This window comes from Chrysoperla carnea, chromosome X, assembly GCF_905475395.1.
Source record: "Chrysoperla carnea chromosome X, inChrCarn1.1, whole genome shotgun sequence".
In the NCBI taxonomy this organism is placed as follows: domain Eukaryota; kingdom Metazoa; phylum Arthropoda; class Insecta; order Neuroptera; family Chrysopidae; genus Chrysoperla; species Chrysoperla carnea.
In genome coordinates, this window is record NC_058342.1 from 33,111,235 (window position 1) to 33,133,281 (window position 22,047).

General features: G+C 30.1%; 1 protein-coding gene and 1 long non-coding RNA gene across 2 annotated transcripts in view; both read right to left on the reverse strand.

Annotated features, from left to right (window-relative positions):
* LOC123303066 (protein dbl-1) overlaps positions 1–7,529 on the reverse strand; it is a 37,165-nt gene extending 29,636 nt beyond the window's left edge. Inside the window, exon 1 of the mRNA XM_044886164.1 lies at positions 7,358–7,529. Coding sequence (XP_044742099.1) covers positions 7,358–7,438 — 81 coding nt within the window. The 5' untranslated portion in view covers positions 7,439–7,529. The remainder of the gene's footprint in view (positions 1–7,357) is intronic.
* Positions 7,530–17,628: 10,099 nt separating this feature from the next.
* On the reverse strand, positions 17,629–19,754 carry LOC123302797. The gene is made up of 3 exons (XR_006535557.1): positions 19,640–19,754; positions 19,235–19,239; positions 17,629–17,667 (listed from the first exon to the last, which is right to left on the reverse strand). It is a non-coding gene; the product is annotated as an uncharacterized LOC123302797 (long non-coding RNA).
* Between the last annotated feature and the right edge of the window lie 2,293 nt (positions 19,755–22,047).

The window sequence follows — 22,047 nt, forward strand, 5'->3', positions numbered from 1 at the left end:
TGAGGAACTCTCCGATCTAAAGTCCGTCGACGTCAAAGCTCTCTTAAACAACTCCAAATGGTTCATGGAGTTTTGGTAGTGGTAGTCTAGTATTTGTATGCTCCAATCCGTTATTAAAACAAAAAATATAAAATTTAAAAGGTACGATTACGAATTGATAATCATTATTATATAATAAAAATATTTTTTTTTTTAAATAAAGGTCTTTATCTTACATAGCAGAACACAGCTGTAGTAATACCTACACACATGAGCGCCTACAATTATTTCTTTAGACTGGGGCAAACATTTTCTACCATTAAAATACGTATATGAGATGACACAATCAATATTATTGAAGCCATTTTATTGACTCAATATATTGACACGAGTCAATAAAATTGATTAGTTAAAATCATGATAATTACATTAACATCGACTTTCGACCGTCGCTTTCCACTCGCTTTCCACCGTTTGGATTCACAAATAGTAAGAGGTGTTTAGGTCGATGTACAAAACCTGCAAATATCTTTTTTTGAAATTATACCATTCAGTTCAGATTCAGTCGTAACGTAAGTCGATAGTTAGCCATAATCAATCAATCTCGATACTCTTTAAGATGATTGTAAACCTACAGTATTGTAAAAAAAGTTTTGGTTTATTGCACGGTACATACATATAAATCAAATACATGCTTTGTACTCAAATAATGTGATTTTTTTTAGCTTTATAATACCACGCAACTACAAAAATATATAATATATTGTGTGCAAGCGATGCTTATAAATTTGATAGTATAAATATCTCTCTTCAACCATTGATAAACTAACTATAGTCGCCTCTATTCATAAAAAAATTGGATCTTCAATGAACTCTTAATTAAATTAATATTTTGTTTTGATATCATCGACAATCTTATATTTTGATGGTAATTTTTATAAACTACAAGATTGTATAAATATTTTAGATAGTTTTTTATCACACTCTTTAGATTTTTCGATATAGAAAAATCCAATTGAAAAGGATAACCTATATGATTCATCATTTTTTCAGCCAACTTTGAACGATAAAAAAAGTAATAAAAAGCCCGATGACCTAGGAATTGTTTGTGATTTTTGGAAACTTTGTTAGTCAAAAAAGTTTTATTGAAATCTCTAGTATTATTCAATGTTCAATCCTTGCATATCTCCTTAAAATGTAATTATTTTCATATAATAAGAATTGATAAAATCTTAGAAGTGACTGAGAAGATGTTTCTCCCCTCCAATAAATAGTTAGCATAGAAACGCCTATGAATAGAGATGAATTGAAGTAAAATGAAGAGTTTAGTTATTAATTAAAATAAATCCAGGTATTTCCAATTGTAATTAAAAATACGTAAATGAGTGATTAAAAAAATATAAAAATACAAAAAAGTTCAGTTCTGCTGTTCAAGCTAATGTTTTTGTATTCATTTGTTTTTGTATTTATTACGGTTTTAAGAAAAATTAATGTATTCAGTTCCGGAATAATATTCATTCAAGGCTGACCTTATTATTTTTCGGGAAAAACCACACACAAACATACCAATCATTCAATATTTATTATTATGTAATTTTTTATTTTTTTCAATAATTTTTCCATACTTGATTTTCTTTACATACTTGTAATAATTTTTCCGTTTTTCTATTAATATTTTATTAGTTCATTATAAGGAATATGTTTTCCTTATTAAAATGTCTTAGAAAATTTCAAAATAAATGATTTTTATACCATGTATATGAAATATACCAAGGTATACTAAGTTTAGTCCCAAGTTTGTAACGCTTAAAAATATTGATGTTACAAATTAAATTTTGGTATAGGTGTTCATAGAATCATCAAATTAGTCCATTTCCGGTTGTCCGTCCGTCTGTGGACGCGATAACTCAAAAACGAAAAAAGATATCAAGTTGAAATTTTTACAGCGTACTCAGAACGTAAAAAGTGAGGTCAAGTTCGTAAATGAGCAACATGGGTCAAGTGAGTTTGAGTCCGTTACTTATAAAAAAATAAACTTTTTTCGTAAACATCACTGTTTACCCGTGAGAGCGTAAGCTATGCCCAAATTGTATATATATGTATTATATGGGAATATTAGTTATATATATGTTTGACATGTATGTATGTGTGGCTATTTTTCTTTACTTACATTACATAAAAAAAACAAACGGTAATCAACACTGTCTACACATGGTATATAAACAATTAACTCAGTGATTAGATGTAAGCAGTCCCTGAAGCATATAATTAGGTGTAACCCGTTAAGTATCTTGCATCTAATTTGTAACATAGGGTATATCATATCATATACATATTAGTCCAATAAAATTCGACATTTTGTTACTTAAATTCTGAAAAAAAGAGTTTCTCAGGAGAGTACGGGACCTGTTAATTGATTTTGAAATAATATGAAAATTATAAAATTATTTATGGAAATAATTATGAAATTTTGGAAATAAAATGATATAAACATATAGTTTAAGGAGATATGCAAAGATTGAATAATACTAGGGATTTCAATAAAACTTTATATAAATACATTTTTTGATTATCAAAGTTTACAAAAATCACCAAAAATTCCTAGATCATCAGGCTTTTTATTACTTTTTTTATCATTCAAAGTTGGCTGAAAAAATGATGAATCATATAAGTTATCCTTTTCAATTGGATATTTCTATATCAAAAAATCTGAGAGTGTGATAAAAAAACTATCTAAAATATTTAGAAAATCTTGTAGTTTATAATAATCACATAAAAATATAAGGTTGACGATGATATAAAAACTAAATTTTAATTTAATTATGAGTTCATCGAAGATCCAATTTTTTTATGAACAGAGACGACTAAAGTTTATTAATGATTGAAGAGAGTTATCTATATTATCAAATTTATAAACATCGCTTGCACACAATATATTATATATTTTTGTAGTTGCGTGGTATTATCAAGCTCCAAGATCCATCATTCAAGGGAGGGATCACCGGGATCGTTAATTAATTAGTCCATATTAAAGTTTTATTGCATTGCTCTTATAGAGAAATCACAATAAAGGACATATTTGGACAGTTTTCTGATAATTTTCATTTGGAATTAAAAAAGAAAAACTTTTTAATAGAAAGTAAACAAATTAGAATTGAAATTATATTTTGAATATCTTCAAATATAAATTTTATTCTTATTTTTGATCTAAATTCATGAAGTTGTAACAAAATTCATCATCAAAGTTGAAAATAAGGTACAAATAATTTCAACCACAAGTCTAAACTACCCTTGGTGATCATACTACCTTAAAAACCAATAACGAAAGTACACGAATAATAATCAATTGATAATTTGCTTGGACTAAATAGACTTATTTGAATTTTTTTAATTTGGTAATTTGAAGAAGTTCCTTTTAAATAAGTAGCTATAAGCAAAGCCATGTAAATGAAACTAAGAAGTTGTAGATCTTAAATTTGTTTTGTTACGCTTATTAACGAAACACAACTAAACTAAATGAAGCTAAATTAAAGATTCCACAGTGAACAGTGACAAGTGACCAGTGGTGACTGTCTTAAGCATTCGTTCGTTCGTTGTTAAATACTGCACTTTTAACAAAAAATAAAAAATTAACCAGTACATTATGAACGGTATCGTACCGTACGTGACTTTTTGAAATTAATATCAGTTAAGATGAATAAATTAACAGCTTCCCTTTCAGACAATTACTAGACATTTCATAAATATAAGTACAAATAAATACATTATTTTATACATTTTTATAAAAAAATCTTCAATAATATTACTTTAGTACATTAGTCATCCGCTATGGACACCATCTAGGCCTCTACACTAAATAAAAATTCTGAATACCAAAAGATATGATGAGGTTGTCTCAACCTCATTGCAAGATCAAATATGGCGAATGGTGCCACGAATGTGATACAACTACCGTACGGGGTTGAATGGTGAAGTTGACACAAACGCATGAGTTATTTGTATGAAAGTAATATACTGTTTAATATAAATTTAAAATATTGTTGTTTTGAAATGCAACAAAGTTTTAAACAATCTTTTTTTGATTGATTCTACCACTTAAAAATATTATAACAAAATACTGATGTGATTGTCACAACTACACGAGCAAGTAAAATAACTAAAAGACTAACTTTCATAAACTTTTAAACTTTTTAAACTAACCCAACCTGCATACCGATTTTCAACCCTTTTCGTCAGCTAAAGGGATGTTATCCAATCTAAATTGCTGAAATTACCCACTAGTAAAAACAATCCTATATGCCGAATTTCAACTTGACATTTTCGAACTAGTTAAGATTATTAAACAATTAAAAATGTTATTGAAATGTTTAGAAAAACTTGTGGAAGCGACGGGAATAATTTATGGTAACTAAAATGCGTAAAAAGTATCAAATAAGGTGTCTTTTGATGTTTTTTTTTTACGATGTAGAAAGTTTTGAAATTATGGAAAATTTTATTGAATTTGGTTGGAAGGTAAATGTTATTGGTTTTCACCAGGAATGCCGCGTTGAGCATTTAAGCTGATTTATTAAAAATTGAAAAAAATTTTACGATGTTTCGAAAAATTTTAGTAATTTCTTATTGAAAACAATTACAATTATATTTTAAAATGAGTATAATCAAATGAATTTCCACAAATGAAAAACTCCCGAATATAAACTTAATTTTATTCTTAAAATTTGTTTAATTATTTAACTACACAGAAAAAAATCGGTTTCTTGGATCAAAAAGAAGTATTTTTTGCATTTAAAAAAACAAGATTTTCTTGTCCTAAGGAAACTTATCTTTAATTGTTTCAAAGAAGTCAAGAAAAACTATTTGTAATTGTTTCAAAAAAGTGATGAAAACCTATTTTTAATTGTTTCAAAGAAGCCAGGAAAAACAGGTTTTTATTAGTTTCAAAAAACTGAAAAACCCTATTTTTAATTGTTTCAAAAAACTCAAGAAAACCTATTTATATATTTTCAATTTTCATAATACATTATATTATACCTTGACAATATAAGACGAAAAGTAAGAATAAAATTTTTCGATATCTGGTGTAATTTTCAAAATATCGAAAATTGAAAATTTTGTTTCATTATTCAGCTTTCGATATTTCGAAAACCAAGGAAGATATCGTAAAATTATATTCTTATTTTTCGTCTACATTCATGAAGTTATAACAAAATTCATCATCAAAGTTGAAAATAAGATAAAAATAATTTAAACCCTAAATCTACCCTGCTCTTACATCCCTTATATGGATGGGAGACACTTGGTTTTTTTTCTCTATGCCATTGCTTATTTGTTTACTTTCTTTTAAAAAGTTTTTTTTATTTATTTTCATTCCAAGTGAAAATTATCAAAAACTTTCAAAATATGTAGCTTTTTGAGATTCCTCCATAAGAGCCAATGTATTTTATATTGATTTTCAATGACTTTTTTTTTTTTAAATTTGCATGGATACCTAAGCTGAAATTTTTACCACATTTTCTTTGAGTAAAAGTCTCTCTATACAAAAATTTAGAGCTTTAAATTGAAACATTGTTGTCATGCTCATACATCCTTTAGAAAACCTATTTTTATTTGCTTCAAAAAAGTGAAGAAAACCTCTTTTTAATAGTTTTGAAATAGAGAAGAAAACCTATTTCGAACAAGTACTTATTTGAATTCAATTTTCAAATAGTTTACGATTACACTAGAAAAACATTCGCATACTATATGAGAAAAAAATAATACACCGTTAACCACATAATCGACTTTTCTTTTCTCTTTTTTAAGAGATTTTCCGTTTCCGAAAGTGTTTTCATTTTAAACGTTTCCTTTTAAAATGTTTTTCACTATACAAAAAAAATACACCCCAATTCGTTTTCAAACCCGCCTTCTTCATTATTCACCAACCCATATTTACAACAAAAAAACTAGGGCTTTAACAATAAGAAAAATTGTTTAGAGAAAAATCAACTGATTGTTTTCTAATGAAAAACGGAAAATTATTTATATAAATATATTTTTCTTAATAGAAAATATATGGAAATTTGAAGGGAAAATAATATTGTTATTTTATTGATTTTGGTTCTTTATGTAAATTATTTTTAGATTTCAGATCCTGGATTTTATTAACTTTTGGTCAAAGAGTGAAAAATATCCCAAAATTGACCTAAAGATGGCAAATCGAAAATATTTTTGTCGATGTTTCGGGGAAGCTAAGTCTCTAAAACTCTAAAAGATAAAAAGTTGAAAATTTGTAGTTTTACTCAAGGAATATGTGGTTAAAAATCAGCTTTGGTATCCATGCAAATTTTTAAGAAAAAAATCATTAAAAATCGATTTAAAATACATTGGCTGTTAAGGAGAAATTTCGAAAAACGATATTTTGAAAGTTTTTGATAATTTTCACTTCGAACAAATGATATCAAATTAAAAAACAACTTTTTAATAGAAAGTAAACATATTAGCAATGGCATAGATTTAGGGTTAAAATTATTTTTATCTTATTTTGAACTTTGATGATAAATTTATGAACATTTCTACGAATGTAGACGAAAATTAAGAATAAAATTTTTCGATATGTGCCTTAGTTTTCGAAATATCGAAAGCTGAATAATTAAACTAAATTTGCAGTTTTCGATATTTTGAAAAATACGCCAGATATCGAAAATTTTATTCTTACTTCAATTTTTTAAATTTGTGTCCCACGACCGTGCTCATACATCCTTAATTATACATAGATTAATTCATTAATTATAATTTTAAGGTTTAATTATATGCAAATACAGAATTTTTATTTTTATTTTAAGTTCACCCAAAAAAAAGGATTTTTTGGTGCAAGGAATGTTTTCTGGAAAGCAATAATTTTGTTTTACTTAAACCAAGAATTTGGTAAATAATTTTTAGTAGTAAGAAAAATTTCTTAACGCCAGAAATTTGTTTTTGCTATGTGTGAAAAATTTTCGCTTTTCTTTTAGTTCACACAAAAAAACGGATTTTTTTGGCGCAAAGAATTTTTACTGGAAAGCAATAATTTTTGTTTTCTTAAACCAAGAATTTGGTTAAAAAATTTTAGTTGGTAAGAAACATTTCTTAGCGCCAGAAAGTTTTTTTTTGCTACGTGTGTAAATTTTCGCTTTTTTTTTAGTTCCCACAAAAAAAAGGTTTTTTTGGCGCAAAGAAATTTTTTCTGGAAAGCAATAATTATGTTTTTCTTAAACAAAACAATTTAAAAAAAAAATTTTAATCGGCAAGAAAGATTTCTTAGAAAGATTATTTCTTTTAATATTTGTGTGCCATTAAACTCATTTTTTCTGTGTTGTTAAAAATAAACATTAGATCAAATTTAAATAAATAAATAATTTACCTGTCGAACATCAACAGAATTCGCGTTAAGATCCAATTCATCCAAAAAAGTAGTCCGTATTTGGTTGGTGAACTCAGTCATATTTGTAATATCACTAAACGTTGAAACGGGACGATTGTCCCGAATACTCCTAGCCACAGATCCAATAGCCACAATCAATAAAACAAAACAAATAAAAAATGCCACTATAGTTTTTTTAAAAAAATTACTGCCCATAGCCAAGAATATGGGCCGAAACACATGTGTGTAAGATTTTTGAAACCGCACGTCCAAAAAAAAAAGTAACAAAACAAAAATTTTATCAGCAGGTGTTTTTTATTTGAGTTTTTTTCACATAATTGAGGAGAACTGATCAGGTGGCGTTATAATTTTAAATACTGATAAAAAAGACCGAAGACCACTATAGTTTACGATATACTGCACGAATGTAAGACTTCTGACTGATAGTCGTAACTATAGTCGTATAACTGATACTAATAGTATAAGACCAATGTTTAACATGTGTTTCAATACTGAACCATACTGAAAAGAGTTTGTTGAATATATAAAGTGTTCAGTGAGAGTAATCCCCACAAAGACAGTGGCACAATCACGCACTTTACATTTCAATTCACAGATACACATTCAGAGAGTTTTTTTAGTTTTTCATAGACTAAACTAACTCGTATGATGTAAAAATTAGTAGTAAAAAGAGTTATTAGAGGTGTTACATGGTAGACGCAACGCAACTAACTAATATCAGTAGTTATTAGTTAATAAGTCAGTGGCGTAACGGACGTAATCGTAAGGTACGTTGTACAGTGGAGTATTTATACCAAATTTATGAGAAAAAATATCATGGAGGGTTTTTAGGAATAAAATTAATTAAAAGACTTCTTCAATTTTTTTTTATCTATGCTCGCTTTTGTTTCCTTTTAAGGGGATTTTGGAATTATAAGTTACAAGCTTGCTCCTTTTTTCGACTTTGAACCACGCGTATAGCTGTCTTCATCTGTCTTATATTACCTCTATGAAATACACAGACATGCACGTGTTTATACAATAATTCAAAATATTTATATTCCCGCTTTGTCAGGCTGCGAGACAAAGAAGGAAGACAGTCCCTTTTTTCGGTCTCTTTTTTAACAGTCAATAATTCACTTATTGCGTTTACTATGCTTTTAAGCCTCTATGTTATATATAACCTCTTTGCTTTTCTTCAATATTCAATATAAATCTTTATTTATTTGCACTAACAAACATAGTAAACTTAAATTGAATAACACGGTAAATTGAGAGCAACAACAATAACAACATGCATCCGTAAGAGCATGTAATTGCGGCTTACAAAACAATCGGGGGGCGAGGTTAAAGTAACTTAAGTGATCTGTTTGTGATGGAGTGGTTATCTAACTACACCAAAAAACAACTTTCAATGCAAAACAAAAGAATTGAGCCCAGAAATTTGATATAAATACTCCACTGTACGTTGTAATATGATGTATTTATTACTTGTGTTTTACGTTACGTCCACGTTCACGTTCTGGAGTTTACTACATACAAACTGTTTAAATATGTTAGGTTGTGAATGTTTAGTTGTACAACCGAGTTGTACAAAATCAAAATGTTTTATTGATGTTGTATTTAGTTTGGAGTACAAGAACAGTACGATATTACGTTTAAATGTATGATGTACACCTTTAGTTTAGTGTGGTTGTAGTGTTCTAACCCGATACCGATACCGATACCGATGACGATGACGATGGACTGATTCAGAAATGCTAAGAATGCGTTGTGTTATGTGGAGTCTAGTGTACTAGTATTAGTATTCTAGTACGGCAGCTAACCGTCAAAATGATCTTGTCTTTAACCTTTTACTTCTTTAACCTTTTACTTACAGAGACTGGGTATTTCACGGGATTTCTTTTTGTAAAACTTCATTTTACATCTCGATCGAGAACGCAATTCATTTTCTATGTCTAGTCACGCCGTTAATGATACATAGAAAACGAACAGGTTCAATCAATGTGTCTCATTTTTCTGTCACGAAATACAACTTATAAGTTATATAATTAATTAGCTTTTCTTCTCTAGCTTTTCTTAGGTCACCCTCCTCTCCTCATTCCTTAAGGTATCTAGTCTAGCGTTCCTTTTTTTAACTGCCTGATTTTTTAAGCCTACGGCTGATCCATCTTCAATTTCTTAATCTCAGTCTCAATGGGTTGTTGTTGTTAAATACTACTAAAAAGTGGTGTAAAATGCATTTACACTGGTACTTATTAATACATTTTCAATATATCTCTAGTGAGAGGACTGGAAAAAAGTTTTAATTTTAAGCATAAACTAGAAAACCAGATCATTGGGTCAGCTGCCGTACTATATGCAGAGGACTGAGGAACCCATTACAACATTAACATTACAAGCAGTGCCAGTGGGGCGCCTCTAGCTCTCTAAAGTATACACTACACAATATACTTACTATATATACTATATACTATGCTATATTATATCCAATATGTACATTTTACTTTTAACAACTTCCATACATTAATTTTTTTTATTGAAAAGTCATTCGGTGCAGCCTCTTTGGGTATGGGTATGGGTATGGAGGTTAGCGGGACATGCTCGAGGATCGCGCCTCGAAGCAATGGTTCAGAGCACCTAGCTAAGTAGACCCTTGTACTCTGTCCCCGCTACGCTTTTCAGTGGCTATTATAACCAACTGATGTACGGAAACCCAGGATTTGCCTAGCGCTGAGTTTCCTAATTTCTTCTGGTTCGACTATGTCCAGACCAAACCATTTCCTTCGCTGCTGTATGAGCGCCGGACAGTAACAGAGAAAGTGGATCGATGTTTCTTCTGAATTTTCTCCGCATCTGTCACACGCGGGAGATTGTCTTTTTCCAATCTGTTGTTGGAACTTGACAGGATATCATGCCCTGTGAGTAACTCTACGATGACTCTAATATCAGCTCTGTTTAGTTTCAAGATCTCCTCGACTCGCCCTCCCTCGTAGCTAGCCCATGCCTTTAATTGTTGGTTTTTCAGATTATCTTCTAATCTGTTCCAAGAGGATTCAACATCCCCATGTACCCTATTCTCGGCGCCGATATGTCTGAGAACAGGATACAAGATAAGACCGACTCTTCCCGACACCTTGTTGTTATGCACGTATTCCTAGTATCCTGTTTCGGAGCCTACGATATTGTCACGTATTAGTACTGGAAAAAACTTGAGTCTAAATGGCCGAGCGGTCTAAGGCGTTAGACTGTTTGTCTTTTTAGGCATAGGTTGCGGGTTCGAATCAAGGCAGCGGCAGTGTGAACAATTATAATTAATTGAGGTGCAGAATTGATCACATTGTCGTCCCTTGGATAAGCACGAAGTAACCGAATCCACCCACATCAAAATGTAATTGTAAATATGTATGAAGTTAAATAAAGATTACCAAGATAATGATGTGGGTTTCATTAAAAAACTAAAAGCACGCTTGAATGCACTAATAATTGGAAAATAATTTGAATTGAAATGGAAAATTTAAAGCGTCAGGTGGTCGATATCAGTAAAAAACTTTGAATTTTCTTAAGGTTAAAGCTACCGAGGTTTCACTGTAATAAGTTTCTTTAAACAATAATTTATTTTCTTATATTTTATTATCGCTAAGTTAAAGATTGAGTTCTCTTTAGGTAACAAAGTTTAAATTTTCCCAAAGTATAAAAAAAAACCCAAGCGAAGAGTGTTTGAGATAAAAATATTAACATTTTTTAGATAATAATTATTTAATATAGTAATTTTAATAATTCTTTAATCTATAGAGGCTGTATGAGTAGCTGAAACCATATTTTTTAATGTAGTAACTTTAATGCATTTCAATATAATTCACCTGTGGCTTCTTCATTTTAATCTTTTTATCAGTTTTTTTTTTTTTTTTGGTTTTTTTCTGTACTTTATTTTTGATTTATTTTAAATCGAGAATCGAGACACGAAATACAAATTTTTAGTTTTTTTTTTTGGTTTGTTTAAATACGTTTGGCTACTTGACTTGTTTGCTAAACATACTTTTTCGAAATGACTTGAAATGACATTGAATTTGAAAATGAACAGTCTAAAATTTTTGAAAATTGATGAAAAAAAAAAAGTAAAAACAAACAATTGACTGAGTTAATTGTGGAAATACCATCTATAGACAGTGTTGATTACTCTGTCACATTACACATACATACATGTCACACATACATAACTGATATTTCCATATAATACATACATATACAATTTGCATTTGATGGTCGCCGTATTGAATTTTCATTACTGTCATATCTTCAGTAGCAATCCCAAGGTTAAGACAAATCGATTAACGTCCTAATCATCAAAATTGGTCCACGCTTTTTGTCTCTAGTGTGAAACATAGGAACACTCATTTTCACAATATGCCGCCTGTTGGTCACCATAATAAATTTTCATTACTGCTATATCTTCAGTAGCACTCACATGAACTTCATGAATGTAGACAAAAAAATAAGAATAAAATTTCTTTAATATTGTGTTGATTATTCATTCGAATCCTTAATTATTTTCTAACTGGCATCATAAAAAGTTATGCGACGAAATTTCTTTTCAAATTATATCTAAATTCTATGTCTTAGTAACTTCAATTCGATTGGAAATTTTAAGAATGTCGTTTGAAGTTTAAGCAGAACTCATAAACTTGTCCATATTTATGATTCTAAGAACGCTAAGCAAATATAATCTGTAATCAACTTTTATCGATCAGAAAAATTCTTTGCCAAAAGCAATATTAAACCTCTGTCAATAGTATTCAGTTTCCAGGAATCATATTGTGTGCAGTAAATTCTTAGATATTATAGCAGAAACTATCGGGTGTTGAGCATGGAAAATCTCAACCATTTAATACCTCTTAATCATTTAATACTTCTTGGCCTTCTTTTTAATTGGAGAAAACACCACAGATTCAAATTGTAAAGACCTTTGAATGATTTAAAAAGTTATATAATTCAAAAATTTTCACGTTTTCCAGGTCAACAGTACAGAATAATACCCTCATTCAAGATCACTGTTTAAGTTGTTTCTTGGAAGTTGTCGCTTGCAGTTCAATTTTTATCGAAATTCTACAGAAAAACGACGCAATTAGCGTGATATTTACTAAAGTGTTAAAGTCGTTACGTAAACTGTTAAAGTCGTTATGTAAACTGCTGCTGCTGCTCAGTCGGGTTTTTTGATTTTTTAGTTAGGAGTTTCAAATACTTATCAAACGATACCCCACTTACCGTATTTTGTCGACTTTTATTTTCAGCCTCTGTATATATGTTTGGTCCCTTACTGTCAAAAAGAATTATGGGTGTTAATATGTGACACACTAGAGACCAAACGTGTCTGCCGATTTTAATGATTCTGACGTCAATCGATTTTTCTTAGCGTTAAGAGTGCTGCTGAATATATGGCAATAGTGAAATTTCAACATGGAGACCACCAGACGCCATATTGTGAAAATAATGTAAATGTGGTCGTATGTGGCGCAATAGAGTCCAAATGCGTGTACCGATTTCGACGATTCTTACCCCGATCAATTTGATTTTACCTTGCGAAGGCTATTAAAGAATCTAAATTCAATATGCCGACCACCAGACGCCATATTGTGAAAAAGCAAAGAATGAAAGTCCTCGAACTATGTTAAATGGGTTATCATTCAATAGCTATTAAATAGACAAATCGGTTATATAACCATACCAAGTTTAAATCGGTTCACGCGTTCTGTCTCAAAGGACCAAACATAAATACATACAGAGGCTGAAAATGAAAGTCGACAAAATACGGTAAGTAGGGTATCGTTTGATAGGAAACTCCTAACTAAAAAATCAAAAAACCCGACTGAGTAGCATCAGCAGTTTACATAACGACTTTAACAGTTTACATAACGACGTTAACACAGTAGGGACCCATTAGAATCTACACCTGCTCAAATCTTCCCAATAATGGATCCTGACTTTTAAAGTCGTTATATAAACTGCTGTACCTGTTTTTTATTTTTCAGTTTATATTTAACTCCGGGTTTTTTTTAATTTTTTAAATAATTTATTTTTATTCATATAATTTTTGAGCTCAATATCTCTATTGTCTGTGCTATGATAAAATAATAACAAAAAATATGGTTTCCCAAAAAAACACGTAAAAATATAAATAATTGTAAAATTGGTGATTAATGTTAATAATGATGATTACTTTATTTGAAAATGTGTATTTTCCTATGAAACATCAAATGAAAATTCACAAAAACCATCATAAATTACAGGCGTATAGTATCTCTATCTACCTGTGTACAGGTGCGATTCTAATATGAAGATAAAAAATGTATAAAATTTTATGAATCATATTCATGTAGCACAGTTGTAATGACGTCATTGAATCAAAGTACAACAAACAAATTTTGACTTTGATTTTAAATCAGATAGAAAAGAGTGGTGGTGAATTCATTAAGCTAATTAAAACTGTACGATTGAGTTTTTGGACGAAGAAACGAAGCACAAAACATGATCAAAGTTCGAAAAATTTGAGCAGTAAGTCGGATTTGAATGCGGTTTTCGGTATTCGATTGAATTGGTCTCAGATGTACCTAGTGCAACGGTATCCCCATCGCAATTCTGTAGTTTTTGAGAAATTCGTTATATAATCAGTCCAAACTCGTTACTGGGTTGCACCAGGTACCTCTGAGACCAATTCATGTACTTCAGCGATCCCAAAACCAGCTAGTAACGAGTTTGGACTGATTATATGACGTTTTTCTCGAAAACTCCAGGAGGTGACGTGAATACCGTTGTACCAGGTATCTCTGAGATCAATTCTATCACGATATTTGTATTTAGCGACCCCAAACTGGTTATATGACGAATTTTTCGAAAAGCCCAGGAAGCGACGAGGATACCGTTGTACCAGGTACTTCTGATACCAATTCTGTCACGATATCCGTGTTCAGCGATCCCAAAAACCTTCGTGTTACAAGTTTGGAATCATTTTCATCACTATTAACCGAAAACCGCATTCAAATTCAACTAACTGCTAAAATTTTTCAAACTTTATTCCTTCGTCTATTTACTAATTCTTTTTAATTAGAGTTAATGGAATCTCTTTTCATTTTTCATTTTAGTTAAATAAATATTCAAGAAATTCAAAATAAAAAAAAAAAGGTCATACGCTACGCTGGCACTAATCTCACGTATTAGGTTACAGTTGATTCTGATAGCACAACCTTGAAGACTGACCTGACATTAGCGCAGCAATTAATTGGGTAGTTTTCAATATATAGGTACACAGAAATCCGTCGGAGATCTCATTTTTCTAAGAATAGTTACATAATTACATACTATACAATTTACGCCTAATTTGCGCCCTCACGGGTAAACAGTGATATTTACGAAAAAATGTTTCAAACAAAACTTGGTTATTTTTTTATAAGGAATATTTTTTACACTTAAACGTTTGTTCTATCTATAACGGTTTATACAAGATGGGTCCTACGGACCCAAGACCCAATTGATCTATGTTGCTCATTTACGAACTCGACTTCGTTTTCTCTTTTCGTTTTTGAGTTATCGTGATGACAGACAGACGACAGACGACAGACGACAGACGACAGACGACAGACGACAGACGACAGACGACAGACGACAGACGACAGACGACAGACGACAGACGACAGACAGACAAACAGACAACCGTAAATGGACTATTTATGTGATTTTATGAACATCTGTACCAAAATTTTGTTCATAGCATCAATATTTTTAAGCGTTACAAACTTGGGAGTAAACTTAGTATACCTTGCATATTACATATATGCATGGTATACAAATCGGATATTTCGATAAAATTCAGTATATAAGTTAATTTTGACCCAAAAATAAATAAAATTTGCGTCACTTTTAAGTGCTATTTATTCTTAAAAATCGATATAAAAATTTTTAGTTAGCTCAAATAATTTCGGAACTTATCTATTGATAAACTAGTCAATGGTTAAATTTTAGGTAATGTTAATGGTTTGTTTGAGGTTGTGTTGGGCTTGGGTTGGGTTACATGTACATACTCTCCGTATATGAGAATTTTGGATTCCCTAAGGTGATAATATGGTAAAATAAAATATGGTATGAGAATATTATTTTGGGGTAGGTACAAGTGGGCTGTTAAATTTTCACAGATATTTATTATTTAATTTGAACTGATGATACCTATTTGCACATGGGCGTCTGCATTTCAAACTCAGAAATCAACCCCCCAAAACAATTCAAATCAAAGCTTCAATTAAGGTAGTATAGCTGTATCGAAGCGAGAAACAGTTCAGGCAAATTAGCAATCATTTTTGACTTGTTTTTTACTGATGATACAAAAAAAAATTATAATTAATTAAAAATTTCATTAAGGAAGTAAGGGCGTTTTTATTTTACGATAGGAAAAAAAATTATTAAGATGAACATTTTTGTAATGCACTCGTGAAATTTCAACACATTCGCGGATACAGTTTTCGCTAAAAAAATTCCCGAAGTTAGCACTTTTAACATAGGCTTATATTTTGAAGCTAGCTAAAATCATGAAGAAAAACGTAAAAAACTCGTAGCGATAAGAAAGTTATACTACTACTGCTATACTACCTTAATATATCAACTAAAACGATATATAGGTACTTTATATATGGTCATCCAATTTTTCATTATATTTTCACATTCAATTAAACTTTTCACCATTTTCACTTAACAATCAAATTTTCCAATAATTTAATGATTCCTATGTTCGATGATCTTTAACCTTTCATTAAAGATATGGGAAATAAATATGTGAAATCCGTTCCATTCATATACAGGTGATTTTAATTCATCTATTCACATTACACATTGATTTTTCTAAAAACTTTTTTGATGTGCCATAAATTAATCGATTATTATGCTACTAAAACCATTCTTTACCGAGGAAAAACTGAAATGCCTTTTCCAAAAAGACAATGTTTCGTTAAAGTGCCACCCAAATTAGTGAAATTTCTCTCAGAAAATTACCAAATGGACGATGTCAATACTGATTCCCCTAAGAAAAGAATATAATTTATAGCAAAACTATTCGAGATATGTATAACGTCGAAATATTTTTGATTTGTTCAAATTGTTAAAACTATTCAATATTTCTAAAAAGAGGATCCTTTTACTGACCTTATAAGAATAGGTTGGTAAAATGAACCCATTGCATTTTTTATCAAACAGTTCACATAAAATATTAATTGTTCTTTTACATTGCATCAATAATTAGTATGAAAACAAAAATCACTGGTAAAATCATCTAAATTAATACATTCAAGATCCGCCACATGATGGCGGATCATTTTACTTATTATAGTTTTATATACAAAATAGGGATCATTTATAAAAGGGATCATTTTACCTGTAACGACATATTTTAATATAGTCATAAAATTTATTTTACCCAAATCAAAATATGTTATTAATATTATTAAAAGTCAGCAGAAACCAAGAGAAAAACAATCAGCCAGTGAAAACTAGTACAAAGGAAGAAATTTTGTGTTGAAAATTATCTTACCATAGATCATAAGTAATAAAACTAATATTTTTGCTACGAATCACAAAATAGCTTATACATCGCCAGAAGTCTTTGTGGAACGATTAATTTGATCTATTGGTAAATATACTAGATGGCTTTCGATTCACGCTTTTCGCTTTTGGCTCACTTAAAACAACGAGAGATTATTTTATCCAGAAGGATCATACACTTTCTCCTGCATACGGTTTCGAATTAATAGTAATCTTTTTTTGTCGTCAGTAAAAAAAAAACACTTATAGATTATCTTATACCTCCTCCTCCCCCCCCCCCCCTTAGTATATAATAGTGATATTAGAGTAGACGCCAATGTATGAATAATATTAATAAAACAAGTATATTACAGTAACATCAACATCGGTATGGTATCGAATTTAAATTCAATTTAATGTATATTTGAATAGTTTAAATTTAGTTTAGTTTCCCCTTTCGATAAGAGATCTATTTGGAAGCATTTGTACTACCACACTCCCACAGAATGAGTATACACCATTACAGTACACTAGTACTAGTAAATACTAGACAGTGGGAGTATATGTAACCTATATTTGGAATCTAATAATAGAAATAGAAATATTATATACAGTCAAAATATATTATCATGACTTCAGTTATAGTAATATTAATCTTATACAAGGTGTTCTGTTATTGATGGTAGAAAATTATATCAATAAATTAAGCTTATCAAAACAAATGGAAAAGCTCTTTACAAAATTTCGATCTGAGGTCTAATTCAGAAGATGTGGCTATGAGAAAAATAGAAAGATTTATGGATTCACAAACCTATCAAACTCATTAAACGTAGTAAGTGCCACGAGGACTATCATAAAACAATAATTGATTGTAAATTGATTTAATTGGGTAGCGAATACTAAAAAAAATATTTTGCTATCTTTATTTATAAAGAAAACAAAAAAATAATACATATTTATCAAATTATTTCACCACTACAGAGACACTTAGATGTGGGAGGTATCAAATTATATATTAATATAGATACGGAGGGGATTAAATTGTGTAATACATAACACATAATGTCTTAGGATAACACAACATGTTGTGTTTTGCTAAGACATTCTGTGTTTGTCAACTTAAAAAAGACACTGTGTATACAAATACTTTTCCTTAAATGTCGTTCCAATTGATTTTGACTGTATATTATATTATACATATATTTCACTGAAGTAAATCCTTCAAAAACTATTTCGTTTCGTATTTAAATAACGACTTAGAACTTACGAGTCCGTAGGTAACTTACGAAATACTTTGGACACGATCAGTACATGGATAGAAAGTCGCCAAATTTAATGAAACTTTCGGAAATCGGTAATTTTAAGGAAAGAGCAATTAAATGGGATAATGAATTCTGTTAACAAATACATAATGATGTCGACTCGAGATAGCGCATGCGGATTCCTTGGGATTCCAACTCAGTTAGTCCTGTATTTAAAGCTTCATTGCTTATAAGGTTCACAATAGAGCGAATATGGTGTCACATTTTTTCGCTCGACAACACATTTTTCCCGCTGACGGCTCTTGCGTTAATCCTGTGGTTCAAATACCCTGGCTTATTTCGGGTTAACCATGCTTTCATTGGAGTCGAGTTAAAAAAAGTATGCGGAATTTTTCATCTTGTGTAAGCCCTGTGATTAATATTCATCGGCGTCCAATCGAGTTAGCATGGATCTACGGGCTTTTTGGCCCGTTCGATCACTCTTGTATTCACGGGTTGGCCGTCCACCTAATGAGATCGAGAGTTGATTGGTCTGTGAGAGATTTGTCGCTGGTAAAATGATTGACGGATGAATTGTCAGTCATGCTACTGAACTGAACAACTGAACCCTTGAACGTAGGGTGAAACTAATATATTTTATATACAGATAAGTTCAAAAGTAATTGATAAGATGGTTACAATCTGTGCTCTTTCTTTTTGTTGGTTTTGTGTTGAAAACTTTAGAGTGGGATGATTACTTTTGAGATACATTGTGCATGTGTATGTGTGTGTATATATAGAGTTCGATTAAAGAGAGAGTTTTTAGTAAAAATAAATAAATTGAAAAATTTGATAAAAACGGAAACAGTTTTATTTTCATTTCTGGTTTGTTAAATGTTTTTTGTTGTTGTTATGGAATGGAATTCTGAATGCTCTTTATTCGTGTTTAGTCACTTAGAAATAGTTTTTTTTTTTACGTATACGTATGCGTTATACGTTATGATTATACGTATGTGAAAACGATTTGTTTTATTTTTTCAAAATAGGGTTGCCTTGTCTAGGATTTAATACGTACCTAAACTTTCATTTAGTGGAATAAACAGTGCTTTTCAAAAAGTCTTTCCCCGTATTTTTCCAGCCGTCTTTTTTGTCAGTTCTTAACCGTTTTTGTCTACAGTAATATCGAAAGAGTTGATTTTTTGTTTGTAATGGATAAACTCAAAAACAACTGGACCGATTTTAAAAATTCTTTCACCAATATAAAGCTACATTATCAGCAAGTAACATGAGCTGTATATTATTGTTTTTTAATTTAGGATTCCACACAAAAAAAAATTAAAATTCATGGTATTGAGATCAAAAAGGGGAGAAACGAAGGAAGTGAAGACTATAACGGTAGACCCCTTTATATTCTAAAGTGACCTCTACTCGTTTGATGAGTTTAATTGGTCTGTGAATGCATAAATCTTTCTATTATTACATCTTCCGAATCAGGCCTCAGAGCGAAATTTGGTAGAGAGCTTTTCCATTTGTCTTAATAAGTTTAATTTACTGGTATAATTTTCTGCTATCAATAATAGAACACCCTGTATAAATCGAAAATGACCAGCATTACAAAAAAATATCCAGACACTTTTTTTGTATAAAATAACCTAAAAGAATGCGAACTTATATGCTGTTATATATTTTTTAGCTGTATTTTGGATAAGTTTTTTGCGTGTAATTTATGAATTAGCTCAGACTTTTGTAATTTTCTTCTAACTAGATAAATTTTTTCATTAAATATGTTTCAAAAGTAAATTTTTCAGGAGGATTGTAACCTTTAATTTCAAATATCTTCAATTTTTGTGTGACTTAGCATGTCTTGCTCCTGTTACCTTCATTTATTTAAAGTTATACTCATCCAAAATTTAAGAATTTTATGGAAATGAGCAAGCTTGGAATGTGGTGACTAACTTTAACCATTTATTAGTCAGGCTTAAAGCTCGTGGTTAGGTTTTTATTTTCTCAGTTCCAATGAATGCAAAGTAAATAAATAATAATAGAGTTGGCAACCCTACTTGAAATGATTCATCATAACTTTATCTCGTGCTGGTGTTCATTAAACAGTTACAAAAAACAATTTTTCGGAGTCAGAGTCATGCATCAATATCAGAATCAGCATCTTTATTTGTCTGTCAGTAGTTTTTTTGGGATTAACGTATGGTTTTTGTGTATTACCGCTTCAATTATTTTTCTTGACGTATGGCGGTCAAGTCTAGTGAGAGTCAACGCCACTTTATCGTAATTACCGTAATGAAAATATTCGAGTTCAGATAATAAAAAAGAACGATATCTTAAAAAATACTTGCTCTATCGTTAAATAAACACGATTTTTGTAATTTTTGGGTCAAAATTATCTAGTAAACTGAGTTTTATCAAAATCGGAAACAAAATAATTTTTTCGATTTTTCGCGATTTTCTTTAGGGGTACCCCTTAGAAAAAATCGAAAAAATCTAGAAAATTTTTTTGTTCCCGATTTTGATAAAACTTAGTATATAAACTAATTTTGACCCATAAATTCCAAAAATCGTGTTTATTCGACGATTGGATGCATAGTTTGCAAGATATCGATCGAAATCGCATCAAAATGAGTGATATCTGAAAAACTATTTGCTCTATCGTTAAATAAACACGATTTTTGTAATTTTTGGGTCAAAATTATCTTGTAAACTGAGTTTTATCAAAATCGGAAACCAAATAATTTTTTCGATTTTTCGCGATATTCTTAAGGGGTACCCCTTAGAAAAAATCGAAAAAATCGAGAAAACTTTTTTGTTTCCGATTTTGATAAAACTCAGTATATAAACTAATTTTTACCCAAAATTTCCAAAAATCGTGTTTATTCGACGATTGGATTCATAGTTTACAAGATATCGATCGAAATCGCGTCAAAATGAGCGATATCTGAAAAACTATTCGCTCTATCGTGAAATAAACACGATTTTTGTAATTTTTGGGTCAAAATTACCTTGTAAACTGAGTATTATCAAAATCGGAAACCAAATAATTTTTTCGATTTTTCGCGATTTTCTTAAGGGGTACCCCTTAGAAAAAATCAAAAAAATCGAGAAAATTTTTTTGTTCCCGATTTTGATAAAACTCGATATATAAAGTAATATTTACCCATAAATTCAAAAAATCGTGTTTATTCGACGATTGGATGCATAGTTTACAAGATATCGATCGAAATCGCGTCAAAATAAGCGATTTCTTAAAAACTACCTGCTCTATCGTTAAATAAACGTTAAAAATTTTATCAAAATCGGAAACAAAAAAAATTATCTCGATTTTGATAATTTTGACCTAAAAATTCCAAAAATCTTGTTTATATCAACTGGATTTTGACGATTTTTACATCTCCATTTCCTTATAAAATCAAATATTTCGTGGTACTGAATGCTTCATAATTAAAAATAAACATATGAATTATAGTTTGTTACACTTTAAAATCACGTTCTTTTGATATGTTTTAAAATTTAAAATTTTATTTGAAAATGCATTCATTTCTGATTTGACCCAAATTTGAAGCTATTGATAATAATTAGCACTCCTAAAGTGTAACAGAGCCCAATTTATTGAAACTGAATAATCGAAAGTGAACCATTCTAGAGTTTTACAAATTTTTATTCATTTAAGTCAACATTCATTAATTCAGTCATAGCGGAGATTCCTTAAATGGATTCCAGGTTTTAATTTTTTGTTACGGGGTCCTAATTTTCTGAAAATAAAATGTAGTTAAAATTTCTTTAGCACATAACACATACATACATGTGACACATACATAACTGATATTCAAGTATGGTACATACTATAAAATTTCCGCCTAATTGGCGCCCTCACGGGTA